General features: G+C 39.6%; 1 protein-coding gene across 7 annotated transcripts in view; it reads right to left on the bottom strand.

The window, feature by feature from the left end:
• The window catches only part of LOC109916896 (zinc finger protein 236), a 141,063-nt gene that overhangs the window by 75,415 nt on the left and 42,265 nt on the right, over positions 1-23,383 (bottom strand). For all 7 annotated transcript variants that reach the window (XM_048595669.1, XM_048595670.1, XM_048595674.1 and 4 more), the window contains exons 7-14: positions 21,696-21,845; positions 19,859-20,035; positions 18,423-18,645; positions 16,210-16,482; positions 14,706-14,906; positions 11,462-11,615; positions 3,899-4,159; positions 2,311-2,582 (exon numbers count right to left, since the gene is read on the bottom strand). In XM_048595669.1, the coding sequence (XP_048451626.1) occupies positions 2,311-2,582; positions 3,899-4,159; positions 11,462-11,615; positions 14,706-14,906; positions 16,210-16,482; positions 18,423-18,645; positions 19,859-20,035; positions 21,696-21,845 (1,711 nt within the window). The remainder of the gene's footprint in view (positions 1-2,310; positions 2,583-3,898; positions 4,160-11,461; positions 11,616-14,705; positions 14,907-16,209; positions 16,483-18,422; positions 18,646-19,858; positions 20,036-21,695; positions 21,846-23,383) is intronic.

Raw genomic sequence — 23,383 nt, 5'->3', positions numbered from 1 at the left:
ATGACCTGGATGAGGGCGTAGAAGGATGGGTTAGTAAATTTGCGAATGACACCAAAGTCGGTGGAGTTGTGGATAGTGCAGAAGGATGTTGTAGGTTACAGAGGGACATAGATAAGCTGCAGAGCTGGGCTGAGAGGTGGCAAATGGAGTTTAATGCGGAAAAGTGTGAGGTGATTCACTTTGGAAGGAGTAACAGGAATACAGAGTACTGGGCTAATGGTAAGATGCTTGGTAGTGTGGATGAGCAGAAAGATCTCGGTGTCCACGTGCATAGATCACTGAAAGTTGCCACCCAGGTTGATAGCGTTGTTAAGAAGGCGTACAGTATGTTAGGTATTATTGGTAGAGGGATTGAATTTCGGAGCCATGAGGTCATGTTGCAGCTGTACAAAACTCTGGTGCGGCCGCACTTGGAGTATTGCGTACAGTTCTGGTCACCGCATTATAGGAAGGATGTGGAAGCTTTGGAAACGGTGCAGAGGAGATTTACCAGGATGTTGCCTGGTATGGAGGGAAGGTCTTATGAGGAAAGGCTGAGGGTTTTGAGGCTGTTTTCGTTAGAGAGAAGAAGGTTAAGAGGTGACTTGATAGAGACATACAAGATCATCAGAGGATTAGATAGGGTGGACAGTGGGAGCCTTTTTCCTCGGATGGTGATGGCTAGCACGAGGGGACATAGCTTTAAATTGAGGGGTGATAGATATAGGACAGATGTCAGAGGTAGGTTCTTTACTCAGAGAGTAGTAAGGGCGTGGAATGCCCTGCCTGCAAAAATAGTAGACTCGCCCACTTTAAGGGCATTTAAATGGTCATTGGATAAACATATGGATGATAATGGAATAGTTTAGGTTAGATGGGCTTCAGATTGGTTTCACAGGTCGGCGCAACATCGAGGGCCGAAGGGCCTATACTGCGCTGTAATGTTCTATGTTCTATGTTCTATGCCAAGATGGAGATGGTCAAGAGATTCACGTTCCTAAGAGTAAATATCACCAACAATCTGTCCCAGTCCATCTGTGTTGTGCTACAGTCAAGAAAGCACACCAATGTCTCTACTTCTTCAGAAGGCGAAGGAAATTCAGCATGTCTACAATGAATCTCACCAATTTTCATAGATGCACCACAGAAAGCATCTTATCCAAATGCATCCCAGCTTGGTATGCCAACTGCTCTGTCCAGGACTACAAGAAATTACAAAATGTTGTGAACACAGCCCTATACATTGCCAGCCTTCTTTCCATTGACTCCGTCTATGCTCCTCTCTGCCTTGGCAAAGCAGCCAACATAACAAAGACCCCTCCCACCCTGGTTATACTTTCTTCCACCCTCTTCTATCAGGAAATAGATACAAAAGTTTGAAAACACATACCAACAGATTTAAGGGATAGTGGGAACTGCCGATGCTGGAGAATCTGAGATAACAAGGTGTAGAGTTGGATGAACACAGCAGGCCAAGCAGCATCAGAGGAGCAGGAAAGCTGACGATTTAAGAACAGCTTTTTCCCTGCTGTTATCAGACTTATGAATGGGGAGTTCTCATATATTACAGTTGATCTCTGTACCTTCTCTGTAGCTGGAAGAGTTTATTCTACATTTTGTTCTATTATCATGTATTTATGTAGGGCACGATTTGCCTGGATAGCACGCAAAACAATATTATATGTTGGTACGTGACAATCATAAATCAAAAATTTTGAAGTGGGCAGAAGTGAGGAATCTAGTAACAGGCTTTACAAAGAGACAGACAAGCTGGTAGAATGGATGAACACATCAGATAAAGTTCAGGTCAAAAAATATTGAGCTAATGCATTCTGAAGGGAAGAATGAAGAGACAGACTTTACATATGCAATGGCACAATTTTAACAAGGTTGCAAAACAGAGAGACTGTGGGAGTTGTTTGGTACGCAAACATTTGTAGGTATCAGGGCAGGTTAGCAAAGTAGTTAATAAAGCATATTGGATACTGCACATTATAAAAAAAATGGAATATGAAAACCAGGAACTTAGGAATAAAAACACTTTTGGCTCCACTTTTGTATTTCATCCAATTCTGGGCACGATGTTTCAGGAAAGCTGAGAAGGCTTTGGAGAGGGCATAGAAAAGTTGCACCAAACTAGTTGGGCAGAGGTCAAAATGCAGGATACAATGTTCTTCTGCCAAATTTTGGGAAAAATCCAAAGATAGTCTGGACTTTTCACTAATTTGAATTTTTTTAAAAATTGCTCTTTCTAAGCTTTAGTACTGGTTGAAGTATTATTAAAAGCATGTTTAGAAGTGTGAACTTCTGACAGACCTATTTCAATGTTACCTTCATCCTGGACAAGTTGCTGGTCTGCAAGCTGTTGGCCAAGGCCAGTTTGCTGTGATCCCACAACTTGTTCTTGGCTCAGACCTAGCAAGGTTTGTTGGTCAGCATTTACTGTCGAAGATGGCTGTAGATCCTCAGGCTGAAGGTGTGCATGTGTTTGGCCATTAGTTGAGTCAGACTGATGTTCCATAGGTTCAACTAAGGCATCATCATCTAATGATGCCTGCTGTTGCTGCTGCTGCTGTTGCTGTATCTGCTGAGCAAGTTCGTACCTATACAACAAATTTAAACAAGTTTACCAGGATATAAAGCTAATGGTTTTACTGTTGGTCTCAAGTAGAAAAAGCAAACTTAACATTTCTCTTCTATACTATAAATCAAGCCAAAAGCCCCTTTACAGTAGCCTAATGATTAAGTTACTGGACTATTCCATACTAGATCACCAGTAGTTATGTGCTGGAACCAGAAATTGGTCAGAATGTCAGATCAGAATTTGCCAATCCTGTCAAGTTTGGTTTACAGGTGACTCTAGACATGCACAGTATGTATTTGATTTGTAAGACCTGCAGGGTAGTTATGGCTGGGAAATAAATGGTGCCTACATTTCAAGAACAAACTAAAATAAGCTTTCATTATTTTTGCCTTCATTAAAACAGGTTTAGCTGTATGAACGTGTGTGTGTGTGTGTGTGTGTGTGCGTGTGTGTACGCGCGCACATGTTCCAAGTCTTCAAGAATTAAAAGCAACTAATGTCTCCTCAAACTACACTATAAAAGTTCTTCATTGGTTGTAAAGCATTTCAGGACATCTTGAGGCTGCAAAAGGCACTACAGAAATACCTTAAGTTCATTAATTCATTGTAACTTCAACAAAAGCTATCCACTTACCTAACTGAATCTTTGCTAGCTTAAAAAAGATGGCTCTGGATCACTTGTTCAGCTCCAACTGATCAAATGAAAGTATGCACTCCATGCTGTTTGTAACACCACAAGTAAAATGGGCTGGGTCCAACTCAACTGATGGATGTGCTTGAGTATGTAAACAAAATTATCCCATTAACTGTTCATCTGACTCAAAGATTATAAGATTTGGGGACAGGAAATATGACACGCTGCTTCAAATTCAGGACAAAGTTTTGTTTTTCAACAACTCATTCATGGGATGTGGACATCACTGGCTGGGTCAGCATTTACTGCCTGTCCCTATTTGTCCTGAAAGAGGCGGTGGAGAGCTGTCTTCTTGAACCACTGCAGTCTATGAGAGTTAGGTAGATATTTGAACTGAATTAAGAAAAATATACTCTGCATTTTATAGTTGACCTGAGAAATGCTCAATGCTGAAACTACATATCAAACTCTTTTCGTACAAATAATTCATCTGTGTCCAAAAACACACAGCACAGCAGGACTCTACATAACATTGCCTTAGAATCAGCACTTCTTCTCCAATAGACAGCAGAGGTTTCCCTGTACTGTCCTACTGCCATTGAATCACCTACAGTACAAAGTTCATAGGAGGCCTACGTTTACATAAAGATTGAAGTGGTTGTGACCATGTGCGATTCAAAATGACTTCAAAGGATTCTTACCTATGTGTCTTCATATGTTTTTTACAATTCATAGAAGTCTTGAAAGTCTTCTGACAATAGGGGCACATGAAAGGACGGACCTCACTGTGTGTTGACATGTGCCTCTTCAAACTGCCATTAGTAGTGAAAGTGCCATCACAAATCAAACATTTGTAAGCCTTAAGGCCAGAATGCGTCCGGATGTGTGACTTAAGGACCCCTGATGAAACAAAGGCTCTCCCACACTGTGAGCATTTGAAAGGTTTTTCACCAGTATGTGATCTGAAACAAGAACAAACTGGTTGGCCATCACTACCACTCAAGTGGAATACTCCTGCACAGATTTCACTTTCCCTCCCTCATTTCAGCATCAGTGATATTGCATACTGGTATAAGATAGTCACACAAATAAATTCAATAGGAAATTCAGGAGAAACTTCATTTCCCAGACAGCAGTTAAAGAATTTGGAATTCATGTCCATCTCAACTACTTCAGGTGCTAAAGATAGATACATTTAATGCCAAAATAGATTAAAACAAAAAGGAATAGATGGATTAGAAGTAGGGAAAGAACACTGAGAGGAGGTTCAGATGGAACTCAAACACCAGCATGGATCAGTTGGACAGAAATGCTATTTCGATGCTCTAAATTTCATCAGGTACATAAAGGTGAAATGCACTCAAATTCTCAATTGAACATTTGTGAAGTATGTTTCACTTCAAAAGTGTTCTCCTTATTGCTCAGCAACAATCACAGAGACTGTTGAGTAAGTTTTTAAACTTTGGGCAAAATGGCAACCAGAAGGTAAATTGCACTAGTTTTCAGAAACTTTCATTTCACCCTGTCTCTGATCAAGTTTACTTGCACAGCATGAAGTTTAAGTCTGCTATGCATCAGAAATATCAGGCAGTCTTTCAGAATTTTTTTTTGCACTAAAAATATTCCATGATGTCTTTAAGATTGGTAGTCTGGTGTTGTTTTATTAATACAGCCGAAAAATGGCTGATTACAAAAACTAAATACTGTAATAAGTGTCAAGTCTGGCAGATGTGAGAAACCCAATTTTAAGTAACTGAAAACAACTCTTAAAAGCCATCATATTATTTACACTGGTGTACAGTAGTTTCTTCATAAATTAGAAAATAATGTTTGAAAGTTTTTATTTTAAATAGTGGTGCTATCAGCACTCTTATACCAAAAAAAACCTGCTTACTTTTGTAAGCCTATTTGAAAGCCCACAGATGAGCAGTTTGTTATTTCTAAATTAAAAACAGAAAATGTTGGTATCACTGCGCAGGTTAGACTGCACCTACACAGATGCTGCTGCTCATTCTGATCATTTCTAACAATTTTTATTTTGCTTTTAGAAACAGAAAATAAGAACAGCAGACAGCGATTCAGCATTTTGAGCCACCTCCACCAGTCAATAGGATTACGGCTGATCATTCAACTCACTACTCTGTTCCCGCTTTCTCCCCGTACCATTGGATTCCTTTTGTCCAAAAAACTATATCTACATCTTTTATGAAAGCGTTCATGTTTTAGTCTCAACAGTTTCTTATGCCAGAGAATTCCACATGTACACCACTCTCCAGGTGAGGAAATTCCTCATCTGTCCTAAACAGCCTATCTCTTATCCTTACACTGCGACATCTGGTTCTGGACTCCTTGATCATCAGAAGCATCCTTCCTTCATCTACTTTATCTGACTCTTAAGATTTTATGGGTTTTTAAGAAACTCCCCCCTTGTTCTTGTAAACTCTAGTAAAATATACTCCTAAATGATCCAGTCTCTCCTCACGTCAATCCCAGGAATCAGTCTGGTCAACCTTCTTTGAACACCCTCAATAGCCACAGCATCCTTCATCAGACACGGACAGCAAAACTGTACACAATACATCAGGTGGGATCTTACCAAGGCCCTATACAGCCTCAGATAGACATCTTGGATTCTGTACTTGAATACTCTTGCTTTGAAGGTGAACGTACCATTTGCTTTCTTCACTGTCTGCTGCACCTGCATGCCTACTTTCAGCGACTGGTGTATGAGCACATCCAGTTCCCATTGTGCCTCCCGCTTTCCCAAACTAACGTCATTCGGATAATAATCCGCCTGCGTTGGCCACCAAGTTGGGTAACCTCACATTTGTCTACATTATACAGTATCTGCCAAGTATTTGCCCACTCACTTAACTTGTCCAAATCACATTGAAGTTTCTCTGCAACTTCCTCACAGCTCACCCTCCCATCCAGGTGTGTCACCTGCAAATTTGGAGATATAACATGTAGTTTCTTCATATTAATTATTAATACATATTCTGAATAGATAGGATCCAAGCACTGATCCCTGCTAACTCCACTCTTCACTGCCTGCCATTCAGACAACCAATTTACTCCAAATCTTTGCTTCCTGTCTGCCAGCCAGGTCTCGATCCTTTTTATTATTCACTCATGGGACATGGTATCACTGGCTGGCCAAAGTGCCTAGTTGTCCTTGAGGAGTTGGTAGTGAGCTGCATTCTTGAACCGCTGCAGTCCACAAGCTATAGGTTGACCTATGATACCTTTCCGGAGGGAATTCCAGTATTTTCACCCAGCGACAGTAAAGGAATGGCAGTATATTTCCAAGATAGGATGGTGAGTGACTTAGAGGGGAACTTGCAGGTGATGGTGTTCCCATGTAGCTGCTGCCCTTATCCTTCTAGATGGAAATGGTCGTAAGTTTGGAAGGTGCTGTCCAAGGATCTTTGGCGAATTTCTGCAGTGCACCTTGTAGATAACACACATTGCTGCTGCCGAGCATCAGTGGTGAAGTGAGTGGATGCTTGTGGACATGATACCAATCAAGTGGGCTGCTTTGCCCTGGATGGTAGCAAGCTTCTTAAATGTTGTCGGAGTTGCACCCATCCAGGCAAGTGGGGAGTATTCCATCACACACCTGACTTGTACCTTGTAGGTGGCAGATGACATTGGAGAGTCAGGAGGTGAGTTACTTGCCCGAGTATTTCCAGCCTTTGACCTGCTCTTGTAGCCATTGCGTTTATGTGGGGAGTCCAGATGACTTCCTGGTCAATGGTAATCCCCAGGACGTTGTCAGCGAGGAATTCAGTGGTGGTAACACTGCTGAATGTCATGGGGCAATGGTGAGATCATCTCTTATTGGAGACGGTCATTGCTTGGCATTTGTGTGGTGCAAATGATACATGCCACTTGTCAGGCTAAGCCTGGACTGTCCAGATCTTATTGTATTTGAACATGGGCTGCTTCAGCATCTGAAGAGTTGCGAGTGGCACTGAACATTGTGCAATCAATCATCAACGAACATCCCCACTTCTAACCTTAAGATGGATGGATGAAGCAGCTGAAGATGGTTGTGTCGAGGACACTATCCTGAGGAACTCCTACTGACATGTCATGGAGCAGAAATGACTGACCTCCAACAACCACAACCATCTTCCTATATGCAAGTTTTCACTCCAACCAGCAGAGAGGGTGCCCCAATTTCCAATGATTCCGGTTTTGCTAGTGCCCTTGATGCCACACTCGGTCAAACATGGTCTTGATATCCAGGGCTGTCACTCTTACCTCACCTCTGGAATTCAGCTTTTGGCCATGCTTGAATCAAGCCCGAAATGAGGTAAGGAGATGACTGGCCCTGGAGGAACCCAAACTGGGCGTCACTTAGCAGGTTATTGCTGAGCAGGTGCTGCTAAATAGCACTGCTGATGACAGTTTACATCACTTTACTGATGATCAGGGGTAGACTGATGGGGCAGTAACTGGTCGGGCTGGATCCGTCCTGCTTTTTGGGCACAGGACATACCTGGGAAATTTTCCACATCCAACTGCACTCTAAGAGCTTGCCTAGAGGAATGACACATTCTGGAGCACAAGTCTTCAGTACTTTTGCCAGAATGTTGTTGGGGCCCATAGCCTTTATAGTATCCAGTGCTTCCAACCATTTCTTGATATCACGTGGAGTGAATCAAATGGTTGAAGACTGGTATCGGTAACACTGGGGTCAACGGAGTAGGCCGAGATGGTGCATCCACTTGGCACTTCTGGCTGAAGATTGCTGCGATTGCTTCAGCCTTATAGATGTGTTCTGCTCTTCCATCACTGAATATTTGTTGAGCCTCCTCCTCCAGTAAATTGTTTAATTATCCACCACCATTCACAACTGGATGTAGCAAAACTGTAGAGCTTAGATCTGATCTGTTTGTTGTGGCATCCTTCACTCCATCACCTGCTGCTTATGCTGTAGCAGGCAAGTACGTAGTCCTGCTTGGTAGCTGCACCACACAGACTCTCTGTTGAACCAGGGTTGATCCCCTGGCTTGATGGTAGTGGTTAGTGGGCAATATCCCAGGCCAGGAGATTGCAGGTGATATTCCAGTACATTTTTGCTGCTGTTGATGCCTCACGGATGCCAGTCTTGAGTTACTAGATCTGTTCGAAGTCTGATCCCTTTTAGCATGGCGATAGTGCCACACAACATGATGAGAGCATTCTTGATGTGAAGGTGGGATTTCGGCTCCACAGGACTGTATATTGGTCACTCTTCCTAATCACTCTGCAGTAGACAGATTGGTAAGGGTGAGGTCAAGTATTTTTTTCCCCTCTTATTGGCACCCTCACCACCTGCCGCAGACACTATAGCACAAAAGGAGATATTAGGTCAGGCTGACCATAAACCTAATCAAAAACACAAGTTTTAGAGATTGCTTTAAGGACAAAAGAGTAGTTGGGGGGTGGGGGGGGGGGGACGGTGGCGGTGGTGATGGTGGTGGGGAGTGAGAGATTTAGAGAGTGGAGTCCAGAGTTTTAGGCCCAAGCAGTCGAAGGCACGGCCAACATTAGCACTGTAATTAAAATCAGGAATGCTCAACAGACCAGAATTGGAGGATTGCTGATGCGGAGATTACAGCAGTTGTAATAGACAATTTAACCCAAGGTGTCTATCTCAATGTCTATACAGGCAAATAATGTTATTTCTATCTAACAATCCTGTTCCCACATTACTGTAACCTTATCCACTAACCGCATTAAATCTTGAATGTTGGCACAGATCCTGCCTAAACTCCTACGCATGTACTGAACTGCACTACAACTCTTACCTCTCTATTTGAAGTCTCCTCCCTAAGCACTATAATATTTAATTTTAAATATTTCTCTTAAAGCATTTCTCCTCCCCCACCCCTATGCTAAACTCCTTGTACCATATAGTTATTTGTGGCATTTATATTTTGTGTAGAATTATACAGAACTTATAGCACAGGAACAGGTCATTTGGCAAAACCCATCTATGCTAGTGTTTAATCCTCACTGCCTCATGCTTAACAGCATAGCCTTCTATTTCTTTCTCCCTCATCTAGCTTCCCCTGAAATGCATCTAGAATATTTGTCTCAACCATACCATGTGGTAACGAATTCCACATTCTCTTCACTCTGAATAAAAAAAATCCTCCGGAATTCTTTGTTGGATTTATTATGACCACTAATTTTGGACTTCCCTACATGTGGTATATTGGCCTTTGCTGCAAGAACATCTGAATTCAAATGTAGGAATGTTTTACAGGGTTATAAGGGCCTTGGGAATACCTCACCACACTGGAGAATTGCAGGCAGTTTTGGTGTCTTAGATAGGAAATCCTAAGGAAGGATATACTCATCACAAATGAAGTGAAGCAGAGGTTCACAGGCCCATACTGGAATGACAAGATTATCCCATGAGGAGAGATTGGTTTGACTCGCCCTGTACTCACTAGAGATTAGAAGGATGAGGAGGGAACTGATTAAAACATATACAATTCTAAAAAGGGCTGTAACAGGGGTTCTAAAAGGTTCAGAGTGTATTTTTTTTAGTGGATGGAGAGTCTAAACACAGACTCAGGATAAGGGGCAGGCCATTTACAACGGAGTTCAACAAATATTTCTTTATTCAAAGGGTAGTGAACCTGTGGAATTGTCTACCACAGAAGATTGTAGAGACCAAGTCACTGAATATATTCAAGAAAGATAGATAAATTTCTAGATATTAAAGGCATCAAAGGTTCAGGATGAAAGCAGGAATATCGCATTGAGATCGAGGATTAGCTATAACCAAATTGACTACAGAACAGGCCTGAAAAGCCTGGTTTCTATGTAAGTGGAAACCACTCTCTACACTGACCCAATTGAATCTTGTGCTAATGCTGAATATCTCAATCAGGTCACATTCCAGGCTTCTTTGTTTCCAAGGAAAAAATGCCTGTTTCAACTTCTCTGATAATTGTAACCACTCAGTTTTGACAGCAATTTTGCAAATCAATCTTATACCTTTTCCAAAGCCTCCATATTCATTTTTTTTCATAATGCAGAGGCCAGAAATGAGCACCACAAGTTCTAAAGAAGTGCATTCTGGAAAGAAAACTAACACTTCACAAAACACAACACAAAAAGGTAGATGCCCAGGTGATCAGTAAAAGCAAAAGAAATCAAAACAAGTTTCAAAGAGGAGAGCTAAATAAGTTATCAATGTCATGGAAATTAAGAAGACAAAATGCAAGCGTTTGGTTCATCGTGTCCCTTTGAAAGAGTTGAATTTGTCTCATGCCCCTGTGCTTTCCCTGCACCCATTGTATCAGTACAAGACTCTAAATTCATTTCTGCATTCTCCACATCAGATAGCATTCTTTAGCACTCACTTTCAATGGGTCAGATCTGAAACTAGGATAAATGAAATGAAAACACGGAAAATTAGATATACATTTGTTTTTGTCTGCTTTTGCCAAAGACCAAAAAAACTGGCACACACTGTGGCAATAGGGAAAACAAAAAAGGGTGGCTGGAGACTTGTCCATGCTAAAAAAAAAAATGGCTGGCCACTCTGGAGGTGGGCAGTTCAAGCCTATGGAAGTGTAATCCAGCAACAGTCAGATGAAATGTATGGGAGGATGTTGGAAGGAAAAAATATCAAGGCAAGATTATAAACAAGCAGGAAAGGATTTGTATAAGGCTCAAGTATCATTAAAGAGGCGAGGGCAGGATCCACACAAGTACTTGGAAGACTGGACTGGATGTAACAAAGGAGTTATGTTTTGATTGTGACCGATGTGCTTTGTAAGTTTCCATAACATCTTTTCTTTTGTGAAATCATCACTGTTGCAGCTGTTCTATGAAATGATTCTGGACACGGGTATCCCTTTATTACTTGAAATTTGAGAAGCAAAACTTGGGAGTAATTTTGCAACCACCATGCAACTATAATATAAAATGTAAAAATATACATCTTATCCACTTTTCCACAAATTTCATTAAAATGAAGACCTTCAAGAACAGAAGCAAGTTCAATAAGGCTTCCAAATGGAATTAGATACAAACTTGAAACCAAGTAATTTGGAGGACAATGGGAAAATAGCAAGGGAGCGAGACTAGATGGACAATTCTTTCAAAGACTTAACACAGATATGATGGGCCAAACAGCCTCCTCCTGCACTTCCTGATTCTATAACAGTATCAACTACAGAAACGGCATGCAATCTTGCCAACAGACCACTACCCAACTCCAAGGCAATTTAAACAAGCTATCATATCATTCGTACCTGATATGTTGTTTAAGATGACTAGATTTTTTAAAACCCTTGTTGCAATATGCACATTTGTATGGCCTATCCCCGCCTAGTCCATCAGACATGATGCCATTGGCCAGGTAATGACTGTATAACTGGCTATTCCGTGGTGTTTGCTGAATGAGACCTACATTGAAAAAAAAGTCAAGCTTTTAATTGAACTTTATTTTTATGTATTAAAATCAGTCACAGTTTTATCTTGGGTTAAAAAAACAAAAGTTATTAATAGAAATGAAAATGAATCAGGTATTACCCCCAGTCATTGCTTACCACAAAGCAGCTGGCAACAATGTTATTGTTTAAACTTGTAAAACAGTCATACATCACACAATATGATTGATGTTAAATAGTGGCATTAACTTCTCAACGCTGCTTGATTAGGCTTGAACATCCAGGAACCCTCAGCACAATGACTCAGATGATTATTACAGGCAAACTGCCACTTAATTGCACAATTTTGATTTTTGTTTTGCATTGCTGCAAAGAAAGGTCTGTAGTAGGTTTAGTTCCAGGAAAAACAGAAAACGAAAGCGAGCTGCAGGAACATTCTTAGTGCCAAAGAGACCCTATTTAAAAGAAATTTACCAGAAACAATCTTAAATTGCAAAACTGGACATCTAATACACAATTTATAGCAATAGTGAATAAAAATATGACAGTTTAATAAATCTATTAATACAAGTATATACTACTAGTATCTTCATACAGACATCAAACATTGTTATCCAAACTGGGAAGCGTATCCATAGTGATTTTTCCGATTCTATTATCAGTTACTTAGCAGTATTGTTGAAATTAAATTTTGTGCTGTTTTCCAATTTGCATTGCTTTGCCAAATCTAAAATTTAAAATCCAAAACTTCAGAGATACACACAACACATCAACCGAACCTGACAACTGTAAAGGTGCATGAATAGTTTAGTTATCAGCACTGGAAAAAGGAAAGCATGGGAGGTCCTGGGAGCTGAGCAAAACAAAACATATTTTCTTCAGTTCTAGGAGAAGATTCAGATCTGAAAAATAAGCCTATCCTTTCCCCTTCCCTCTCACCCCAGAGACAGATAGACTGTCTGTGCACTTACAACATTTGTTGCTTATAATTTAGATTTTCAATCTTGTTATTTTTCACATTTTACCTGTTAGTATTAATTTCAGTTGCACCTGCAAATGAGAGAGAATGCAGAGAAGGTAGCTCAGCTTACTCCATTCACTAAGGACTGGAGAAAAACTATACAACTTGAAGCTCTTTTACATAATGCAAGTTACTCCATCAAAGAGAACTGCTCAGCAAATGAAATAATCTTTCGTGCTACCTGGACTCCATGCCAAGCCTTGATATCAAGTCCGCCAGGGCACTTCTGCATTTCAGCCCAGCAAATCTTTCAATTGAGCAGAGTGGCACAGCAGAAGTGTGCTGGACCTATAACTCAGAGGCTGATGGATCAGAACCATCCTAAGCTCCCACTGTTAAACACCTGAGCTTAAAAAGTTGGTCGGACAGTGTTCAGGTATATACTTTTCTAGTGAGATTTTTATTCCAACTTTATTTCAAACTCTATAACACTGATTATTTACTCCCTATATAAAATATACATGCCGTTCTCACCCAATGGACCCACAGTGAACATTCAACCAGCCCTTGTTCCCTAGCTCCAATTGGTCTCAGGTATCTCTGACAAACATTTCAGACAGATCTGTTCCCATTGGACACAAAAGTAAGTTGCAAGCTGAAAGGGTAGAAGGAGGGAATGGACGGAATGTGAAACAGGAGCTCTACTGCCAGGTCTCTATATTTGTCTGCTCGTATTGTGGAGGTTGGATGTCATGGGAAGCATAGATGCTTCTTGCATCTACATCTTTCAATGCGATATCAATAAATGAGGCAGGTGACTAATAAGCTGCCATTAGCTGAAAACAGCAAAGGGAATCGTTTTTCTTAGAAAGCTCCAAAATATCTTGATGCGTGCTAGACAAAAAGCTTTGACAAAAAGTGCCTTACTTCAACAAGACTTTGTACTTCCTGACTTTGAGCAGAATACAACACTGTTCTACAGGACGAGTTCAATGACAGGCCATTTATTCAGGCCGGAGGTTAGAGTTAAGGGATTGGCTGCCTTCCCAATTAAGTCTATGGTGGGAAGGACTATGGGTAGGTAACCTTTCTACACAGCCACCAATTGAGGCCTACAACTAGACAAGTTTGCCCTGCCACATGTGGTATTTACCCAACAGCAGACAGGGGGAAATCAGCATGTGGGGAGCATAAGGAGCAAACCTACGCAGGATTCCTTTCAGATTCCAGGGGATTGGGCTGCAGTGGACTACGGCAAGGATTCTCTGTATTCAAAGGCAATCAATCAATGCCTAATCAGTGAATCTGACATCAGGAAGGGGTTCCACCGAGAGCTGCTACCCTCCCTCACCACCCTTCTTGCCAACCTGTTCCTATAATTCAGCAGTGGTCGGGGATCCAGTATCTGGCAGCACTGTCTGCCTAGTGAGCCTGGTGGCTTCCATCTGATCTTGGAGAATCTCTGCACCCAGTTGAGTGTCAGTGAGGCAATTGATATGGTAGGCCTTCCCAAGAGGCAATGCAGCCAGTGGCCGAGACCAGCATTCCCAACACCGACCCCTCAAACACATTCAATAAATTCAGTCATTTATGCCCACAGGAGAACCAGTAATTCTTGGACCAGTGACCATTAAAGAGGAAAATTATTGTGCTAGCAGTTTTAATGTGCCTAGCCTTCTCTTTTTCTATCCCCCCCACCACCACCGCCACAGAGAAAAGAGCCTAATCTGTTACAAGATTAGTCTGTGCAACAGAGCCATCAATTACAGAAAAGGAAATAGGAGGAGCTAGCCAACAAAAATCCATGAAGTAGTTCTGTACACATGAAGAAAGCAAAATTAACTGGCATTTTTTTTAAACTGACACATTCATCTGAAGATAAAATGAAAAACCAACATCAAGTGCACTCCAATATCTTTCTGATGGTTAAAACAAGGCTTTTTTGACTAAAAGCAATATGATAAAACTATGCACAAGCATCACTCAATTTTGCTTTTTGTTCAGGTCGGTGCGTTAATTAAACACTTCAAATTGTTCACTGCCTTTTTATTGCCTTCTGAATATAGATCATTTTAGTTTTCTACAGAGAATCATTTTATTACGTACATCTCATTTCATTAACTCCTGTGTGATTCAAACACTCACCTGAATCAGTGATGAGAATAGGCTCCTGAAGAGGTATGTCAGTTAATGTGATGCTGCTTTTTAAAATTCGTGTCTTGGCTGGTTTGCGTGGAAACCGTTTTTTAAGCTGTAAGTTTTTGAAGTGTGAAGCAATGTGACTTTTACGATGCCCTGAGGTGCGGAATTTTTTGTCACAGTGTGGACAGTCAAAAGGTCTGGCTCCTGATGATAATAGTAGGAGAAAACAAATGAAGAAAAGAGTTGGAAAAAAATTTTCTTGTGCAATTCCTAACTGATCAAATGTAATAGCATTATTTTTTCTAGTTTTGGATTTTATTTCAATAACCCAGGAACTGTGCAAGTGTTCTGAAATCCTTTGACGCAGTTTTAACCATGGTTTCTGGAGTCCCCATATTGGCAGGGCAGCTGAACTCGGTGCTCTCCTAAGTCACTAACTGCACACGAGTGCCTCAAATGCTAAGCAGGAATAAGAACTACATTACTGACTGGAGGCGGGCTACCCATCGTTTTGGACGAGCACAATAGGAGTCCTTCACCAATATCTGTTGCAGGTGCTTCCTGCTCTGCGTATGCAAATAAGGTAACCAAGAACCACTTAAGGCTCCTGCCACAACATTGCTTTGGAATGTGGCATCAGGGCAGCCAAACACATAGAACGCCATAAATCAAAAATGAAAATAACAAACCTGATTGTGGAGCCAGCAGAAGCAAAAGACTGCCCCTACCCCACCATCCCATATGTCAGCCACTCTTCTGTTCTACCTAATCAAATTTAAGTCTTGCTCAGCAGCAAATGATACAATGTCACGTGCATGTATTAAAATATATTTTATGTTAATATTAGCCTTTTAGGAATAAATTTGAGGAGGTTCCTAAATATTGAATATTTCTTGGCATGTGATTTCATGACACCAAGTTGGATTAAAATAATACAACATTCTGGTATGTTAGTGAATTTTTCATTTCATTCTTGGAGAATCATGTCTCCCCTATTATGCCTAACAGCGCCTCTCTGGAGGGTTCACAATAGAAGAAAACAAAGTTTAATTCTCCCCAAAACCTTCATTAGAAGGCTGTCAGCTATGGCTCAGTGGGTAGCATTCTTGTCTTTGTACCAAACAGTCGTGAGCACAAGTACTTTGTTAGCTATAAAGCACTGTGGGACAGACTGGAGTCATGAAAGGCATTGAATGAGTACAAGCCTCTTTTCCTTTATAGTATACTACTTTGATCAACTACTTCAACATTCTAGAATTGATATATAAAAACATTTATTCCAATTTGAACAAAATACAACGAACACTTTTTATGAATATTGTTTGGAATCAATACCAAAAGTTTCATTAAGAGGGAAAACTACATATAGTGTGTTTTTCTTCCATATTCCTCAATAACAACAATTTTATTTTGACTTGTTCGAAAGTTCTCCTTCAGAACATGTCTGGGTTATTCCAGGAAAAAAAAAATCAAATTTACAAAGAAACCTTTTCAAAGGTGACAGTACCTGTGTGTAGTCGAAGATGAACCTTTAAACTCCCTTGAGTAGAAAACATCTTTGCACACATGGGACATCTGAACTCCTTGATGCCAGTGTGTGTCTTCATGTGAGCAGTGAGGGTACTTTTCACAGCAAATGCCCGGAAACACTGAGTGCACTTGTATGGTTTTTCATGAGTGTGAATACGAATATGTCGTACCAGATCACTAGGCTTCTTAAATTCTTTTGTGCAGTATGTACACATGTGCCATCTAATTCCATTCACTCGACGGACAGATCCTAGGATTATAAAAAGAAACAAAAAAAAAAAATCAGCTAATTGGTAACATTTCTACGTTTATTTTCATGTAATAATAAATACATGGCTTTTGCTTATTAGCCTAATTTGTGTATGTACTCCCAAGTTGTATCCTTACTGTTTTGAAATGTAGAACCATAATACAATCTCCTGTTTATCAGGACCTCAAATCTGAGGAACTCATTATGACTAGTCAGTTTTTCCTTTGCAAAACTCAATAATGGTCCAATCCTACTCTGATTCAGCTAGCCTTTGTTTCCAACATTGATATGTACTTTAACCAAACAGAAACTGTATAACGAACCTCAATACAAATCTAGTTACTTTTTTCATATTATAGTAGTTGACTGAATAAATCTGATCTTTCAGTTTCACTCAGCAATACACATTTCCAATTCAAATATACTTATAACGAAGCAAAGTACATTTGTGCAAAAAGACTGAGTTTATGACTGCTACAGACCCAGCAACTATTAGCTCATGTGATGCAAACATCACTGGCAAGATCAGCATTTATGCTCATCCCGAAGTGCCCTTGAGAATGTGATTGTAAGCACCTATCATGAACATGTAATTATGATATTGTAAATATTTTTAAACATAAAAGTACATTTTCCATCAAGATCTTTGAATTGAGTATGAAGTTAAATGCTTTCAGACTGGGAGATATAGGCTTTAAACATTCATCTCCACTGTCTTCATGGATGTTTACTTAAAGTTGGTCAGATTTGGTTATCTCTGAAGTTGGCTATGAAGAGTCATTAAAATACAGGAGACTCCTCCTGGAATATCCAACGGATCTTCTAAAAGTTGCAATGCTTCACAATTTCAAAAAGGGATTCTGGCATGAATAACTTACATACCACTTGAATATCAATTCATTTGAAATTAACATAGCAGCTATTTTGTTTTGTGTTGTGATAGAGAAAATTTAGAAAGCCATTTTGTATAAATCCCCAGGAGAAATTCTGACAAAAAGCATCAGAGAAGATTCTTGGACAGGTCAGCACAAAAAAAGTATCCAGAAAACAGCCTCCGTTCTATCAAAAGAGTCCAGGCAATCTGCAAGTGCTATAACAGCAGAAGTAGCAAGGAACAAGAAATCTCTCTTTTAAAGCCTCTCCTAAAGCCACGTGGGTTGGAGATGAGGAAAAACTATTTTATTCAGAGACTTGTGAAGCTTTGCAATTCTCTACCACAAAGATTGTGGTGACTCAGCCTATGAGAATGTGTAAGGTACAGATTGACAGATTTCTGATTACCAGTGTCATGCAGGTTACAGAGATGGGGTAAAGACATTGAAATGCTCAATCAATCAGTCATGTTCATTGTGAATGGCAGGCCAGGAAGACGGCCTACTCCTGTCCCTATGTTCTATTACGCTCATGAAGAAAAATCAAGGAACATGTATTTCATACAAGGATAGTATAACACCTTGTGAAGTTGGAACTGCTGTCTAAGCTACATTGATACATACACAGCAGTTGGTATTGACTAAATACATGATTGGACTTCATGCCTGTTATATTAATCTTTCATATAATTTTGTTGTCATAGAAATCCAAGATGAAGAAAAAAGAAACAGCATTTGTGCATTATTCTTCAAACACTATAGACTTGCATAGCAGAGGCTGCAGCCTTTGGGCCCATCACATAAATTCTGGTTCTTCGATAAAACTATTCCATAAATTCCATAAAGTCATTACTGAATTTGCTTCTACCACCCCTTCTAGCAATGCATTTCAGAACACAACAACTCACCATGTTAAAGCAATTCTTCATCATGTCCCAACCAGTTCCTTTGCCAAGTGTCTTTGTTCTTGTTCACTCAAGCAAAATCCTTCATGACCAATAATATTCATATTTATGTAAGATTGACAAAAAAGAATGGTCTTCCCAGACCAGATATTTTCAGACTTACCAGGATACATCATCATTTTTTTCACCACATCGATGCTCTCTTTGCCAGACAGTTTTTCCATTCGTTGCTGGTGAGATTGTGGAGCAGAAGGCTGAGTCTGTTGAAGAGGAGCAGTCTGTGCATCCTGGGACTGACTTCGAGATAATGAAGACCTTGGCTGACCAGACTCAGATTGATGAGCTTGAATGGGAATAGTTGTCAGCCCACTATTTTCTAAGGCTTGCTGGAATTCAATTGTTTATAAAAGAAAAAGTAGCATTTATGATGATAAAACTTAGAACTGGCACATAAAACAAATAGATTCGTAAGTTAATAAGCTAACTTTCAAAAACTAACTTTGACAGCAGTATAATCAAAACACATGTTATAGTAGTTCATAAATAACTACATGAAGGAGGCAGGGCAGACCGATACAAACACTGAAATAAAAGACGATGTAAAACTACAAGAATATAAATATCTACACCATCTGTCACAAAAACCACTTAGTAGGTTCTATAGGTATATTTATATTAAGTAGCTCCTCTTATCAATTCATTAAAGTCCAAATAGTCATCAATGTATGTCTCCACTTAATCTGGTTCTAAATTCAGATATCCAGAACTGTTTAAAGAAAACAAAAAGATAGTACCTCATACATTGGCCCAGAAATTCTAGTCAGGGTAGGAAACTCTACTTCTGACTGTAACGTGATTAAAAAATACCTACTTACCTTATTATGGCTTCTACATTGGAAATCTCTGAACAGTGGCCGCCAGTTATAAACCTCTTAAGGAATCCCTAAATCCAGTGGTTGAGAGAACTGGGACAGAAACCACATATCCTTTTAAGACTACAAGAAATAGGAACACAAGCAGGCAGTTTGGCCGTTTGAGCCAGCTCCGGCACTCAATAGGATCATGGCTGATCCAACATTCCTCACATCCGCTTTCCTCGTAATCCTTGAATGCCCTACTGCTCAAGAATCTATCTATTTCAGGCTTAAATGTACAAAAGGACTCTGGCCCCACAGTTCTCAGTGGTAAGGAGTTCCAAAGACTTTCAACTCTCCAAGAAAAGAAATTCCTTCCCATCTCAATCTTAAATTGGGACCCCTTCATTCTGAGACGATGCTCCCTGGTTCTAGACTCTCACATGAGAGCATCAAGGGCCAAGTTTAAATCACCAGCAAACACTTTGAAAACTTTTGTGAAAGGATAAGCCCATAAAGGTAAGTGAGGGAGTGTGTATTAAGTGGGTGAGGTGATTTACAGTGCAGTGTTAAGTGGATGCACGCTTTGAGCTTGAGGCTCATATATGGAAGAGTCATGTTGAACTTGAAATGTTAATTCTGCTTCATTCGCCACAGACGCTGCTAGACATGCCAACATTCATCATTCTACATTGGGGTTTTAATACGATTCCTGTAGTTGAAGAAAGGGAAATGAAAAACTCACTTGCAAGATATCCTGATTAATACTGCCTTCGATGGTGATTTGCTGTACTGGCTGCTGAGACTGCGTTCCCTCCCCAGTCACCTGTTCCGACAGCTCCAGAAGCTGCTGTATTACATCAGTTACAGCTTGTGCTCCTTGGTGACCTCCTGCAGAGGTTACTGGCGATGACCCAGCTGTCTGTTGACATAAGCAAAATAGGTAAGGGAAAGAAAGCAGTTTACAGTCTTATAACGTTCTGTGGAACAACATTATTTTTGATGAACCAATGTAAAAATTTTAAAGCATTCCACATTGCTCACCTAAAATAGTGCAAAAATACTTTACAATTAGGGGCCTTCAAATATTAGCCTGGAAAAGCTGATCACTTAAAACCCCTTTGCTCACGAATTTGCTTATTTTAAATGGTTAACTCCTTGCAAATATTATGCAAGAAAGAAAAGATGTTTAAAGGCAACAGTGAAGAATTAACAAGAGTTACGGAATTTGATTCCAAAGTATTAAGTAATTAAATAGAATTTGACATTTCAGTCATTGTGAATCCAATGTCCTGAAAATGCATTATGAGTTATGGACCTGTTTTTAGAGAACTGTATTTCATTGTGCCATGAAAATGCTGCACTCATGTTATATTATTACAATCAGCCTCAACACATCAAAAATTATAACAGTTTTAACTACCTTGACATATTGTGGTAATGCATAGTCTGCATATATGTGCAAGTACAACTGAATATTCAAAATGAAAAAGTAAATGTCCAGATTTAATTGCTTTTCAATAACAATGAAGGGAAGGACATTTGTCAAATCATGGAAGATTTTTACTGTACAAGACAGGCTCATTTATAACAAAGTAATCTATATAAAACGAACAGACAGTAATAGAAGGGAACAGAGCATAACCGGGCAATTATTCTACAACACATTACATATGTCAGAGGTTTATGTATATAAGGAATCATGGTAAATACTGTAAATCATTCAGAAGATATTTGATGAGATCCTACTAAAGACATTAAAGTACAAAGTACTAAGGAGACTAGAGATTGACAGGGCTAGAAGTCAGAAAGTAAATTTAAATAGGTTCTTTTTGGAGTGTCTGCGATGTTGAAGGTTGCAAATAATAGTGTGCCCAGGCTAAGGCTTCCATTACTTTTCATTTTTGTAAATGATTTGGAAAAGGCACAGAAACAAAAATGTTATCAAAGTTTGCTCATCGTAACAAATTAAGAAGCATAACAAACTGGAGATGACTAGAGGAGGTTATACCACAAGGTTGCCAGATAGGTGGCAGAAACAGTTAAAAGGAGAGAAATTGGTTGTTTTTTTTCTCCTTTCACAAGATTTGGGCATACTGACAAGGTCTGTATTTTTGAACTTTGGCTTGGTAAGGTATGTTGTGGGTCTGGAAACCCACGTAGGCCAGCTCGAGCAAAGACAGCAAAGTTCCTTCCCTAAAAGGACATTAGTGAAACTGATGGGTTTTGCACAACAAACAGTGATAGCTTCCTGGTCACCATGACAGAGACTACTGCAGATTTTTATGAACTGAATTCAAATTACACCTACTGCAGATATTCCCTGAACATTGCCTGGGTTTCTGGATCATCAAGCCAGTGAAATCACCACAAAGCAACTATCTCCAACATAACATTTTAACATTTTATGAGATGGACTGCTAAATGTGACACACCACACTGGTTTTCTGTAATGTTTGGATATTTGACACTCTAAAAATTAGCCCAAATGGAATATACAACATTGGAGTAACATTGTGGAAATATGTCTTTCCTTAATGAGAGATTAACAATAAAGCTGGAATCCCACAAATTCGATTTACCAGTACACTGTGTGCAGTGTCAGTGATCACTCGCGAGGATTCTGATCCATCTGAGTGCATCCTGCTGATGTGTGCATTAAGGCTGCCTAGTTTTCTGAAAACACAACTGCATTCTTCACACTGATATGCTGGTTGGTCACCATCCTTCACCTTTTGAAAAAAAAAGATCAAATGAAAGAAAACATTTTCAGAAAAAATAGAAACACATATTAGAATTAAACAAAGCTACAGTAACTTTGTCATAATGCCAGTGACTTTAATGAGATTTTAAACACTACAAAGCTTCACAGTATTTCCATAATTATAATCTGCATTGCAAAGAAAAGCAAAAAGTGGACTTTGCAAAAAAATGCTGTATTGTGTCCAACGATATCATGAAGTGTTGAGAGAAATTCCTCAAAAAATGATTATTTAATAGTGCTTGAAAAATATTAAGTTGCCTCCTGTAAAAACAGAGATAGTACAGAACTTCCATTGCTAATCCAACGACATAGAATGCTAGACAAAATGATCAGTTGCAAATCATGAAACTGAAAATAGCACTTCAGACATCTCTTTACAACGAATCTCAAATATTACACGGATCTTTTTCCTTCTAAAACCTTGCATAGAATGTCACAATTCAATTAAATTAATTCAATTGATTTTAACAGCACTAAGGAGGTGAGCAGTTTATTTTCCTATCTTTGAACTTAATCTTTTCCTCGATCACATGGGACATATAGCTGTAGAAGATGCTCCATTTAAAATAGACTCAGGAACTCATACCAAGGAGGTATGTACAATATCGTTGGGGCTATGGAGTCAGGAGTCTACCCAGGCTTCCCCACCAGACTGTGCCCTGTCCTGCAGACAGAAACAACCCTCCAAAAGAATAATGCAAAACTTTCCTTTTGCAGGGCCAGTAGAAGTGATGTCCTTGGTTCCACAAAGGAAAGTTGTTTTCTTCCGTGCCCCAGATTCACCTAACGCTACAGATCTACTCCAAAACCTTAGCTTCCTTCCCTTCCCACAGACCCACCTAAAACCCATTCCCTGTCTAACATACCTTCAAGTCTGCCAAGTCACTGTATCCATTCTTGTCCATTTCATGTGGCACTTAAATGAGATCTGAAAGTTAAGACACCCCAAATCTGAAACTCAGGACAGCAACTAATTGTGTTCTCCCACCCTAGGGTTAAAATCAACTTTGTCATATTTTCAAACAAATATCTGCTTTCCCTTTCTCATTAATGCATCTATTCTACTATAAATAATTGTGATTAATAAGTGGTGTAAAACTAAACTGAATTATGTTAACAAGTTAACATAAAAGCATCAGCTTAGAAACTAGGTATGCCAAGGGAGATTTTATTTAAAATTACAGCTCAAATATCAGAGGATAACAGTACTGCAATAATCTGGATTCATTTTGTCTAATAGATGTGATGATATAACCTAATCAAAGCTTTTTCTATATTTATCAACATCATCAAACTACATTAAACAGATTGGGCTAGCTATTCGACTTGAGGGGTTAAATTTTTTAAAAAATAAATGCCACCTCCTAGATCAGCACAAGGGAGCGGTAAGAGACAGTCCTGAAGTGAAGTGGACTGTTCCATACCCAGACGGCAAATTACTTTCCTCCTACACTGGCTGAAATGTCTGTGGAACATCACTTATTTGAAAATAAAAGTGGTATCAGT

This window comes from Rhincodon typus, chromosome 4 (assembly GCF_021869965.1).
Source record: "Rhincodon typus isolate 14 chromosome 4, sRhiTyp1.1, whole genome shotgun sequence".
NCBI classification, from domain to species: Eukaryota; Metazoa; Chordata; class Chondrichthyes; order Orectolobiformes; family Rhincodontidae; genus Rhincodon; species Rhincodon typus.
This window is presented reverse-complemented; position numbering and strand designations above follow the sequence as displayed.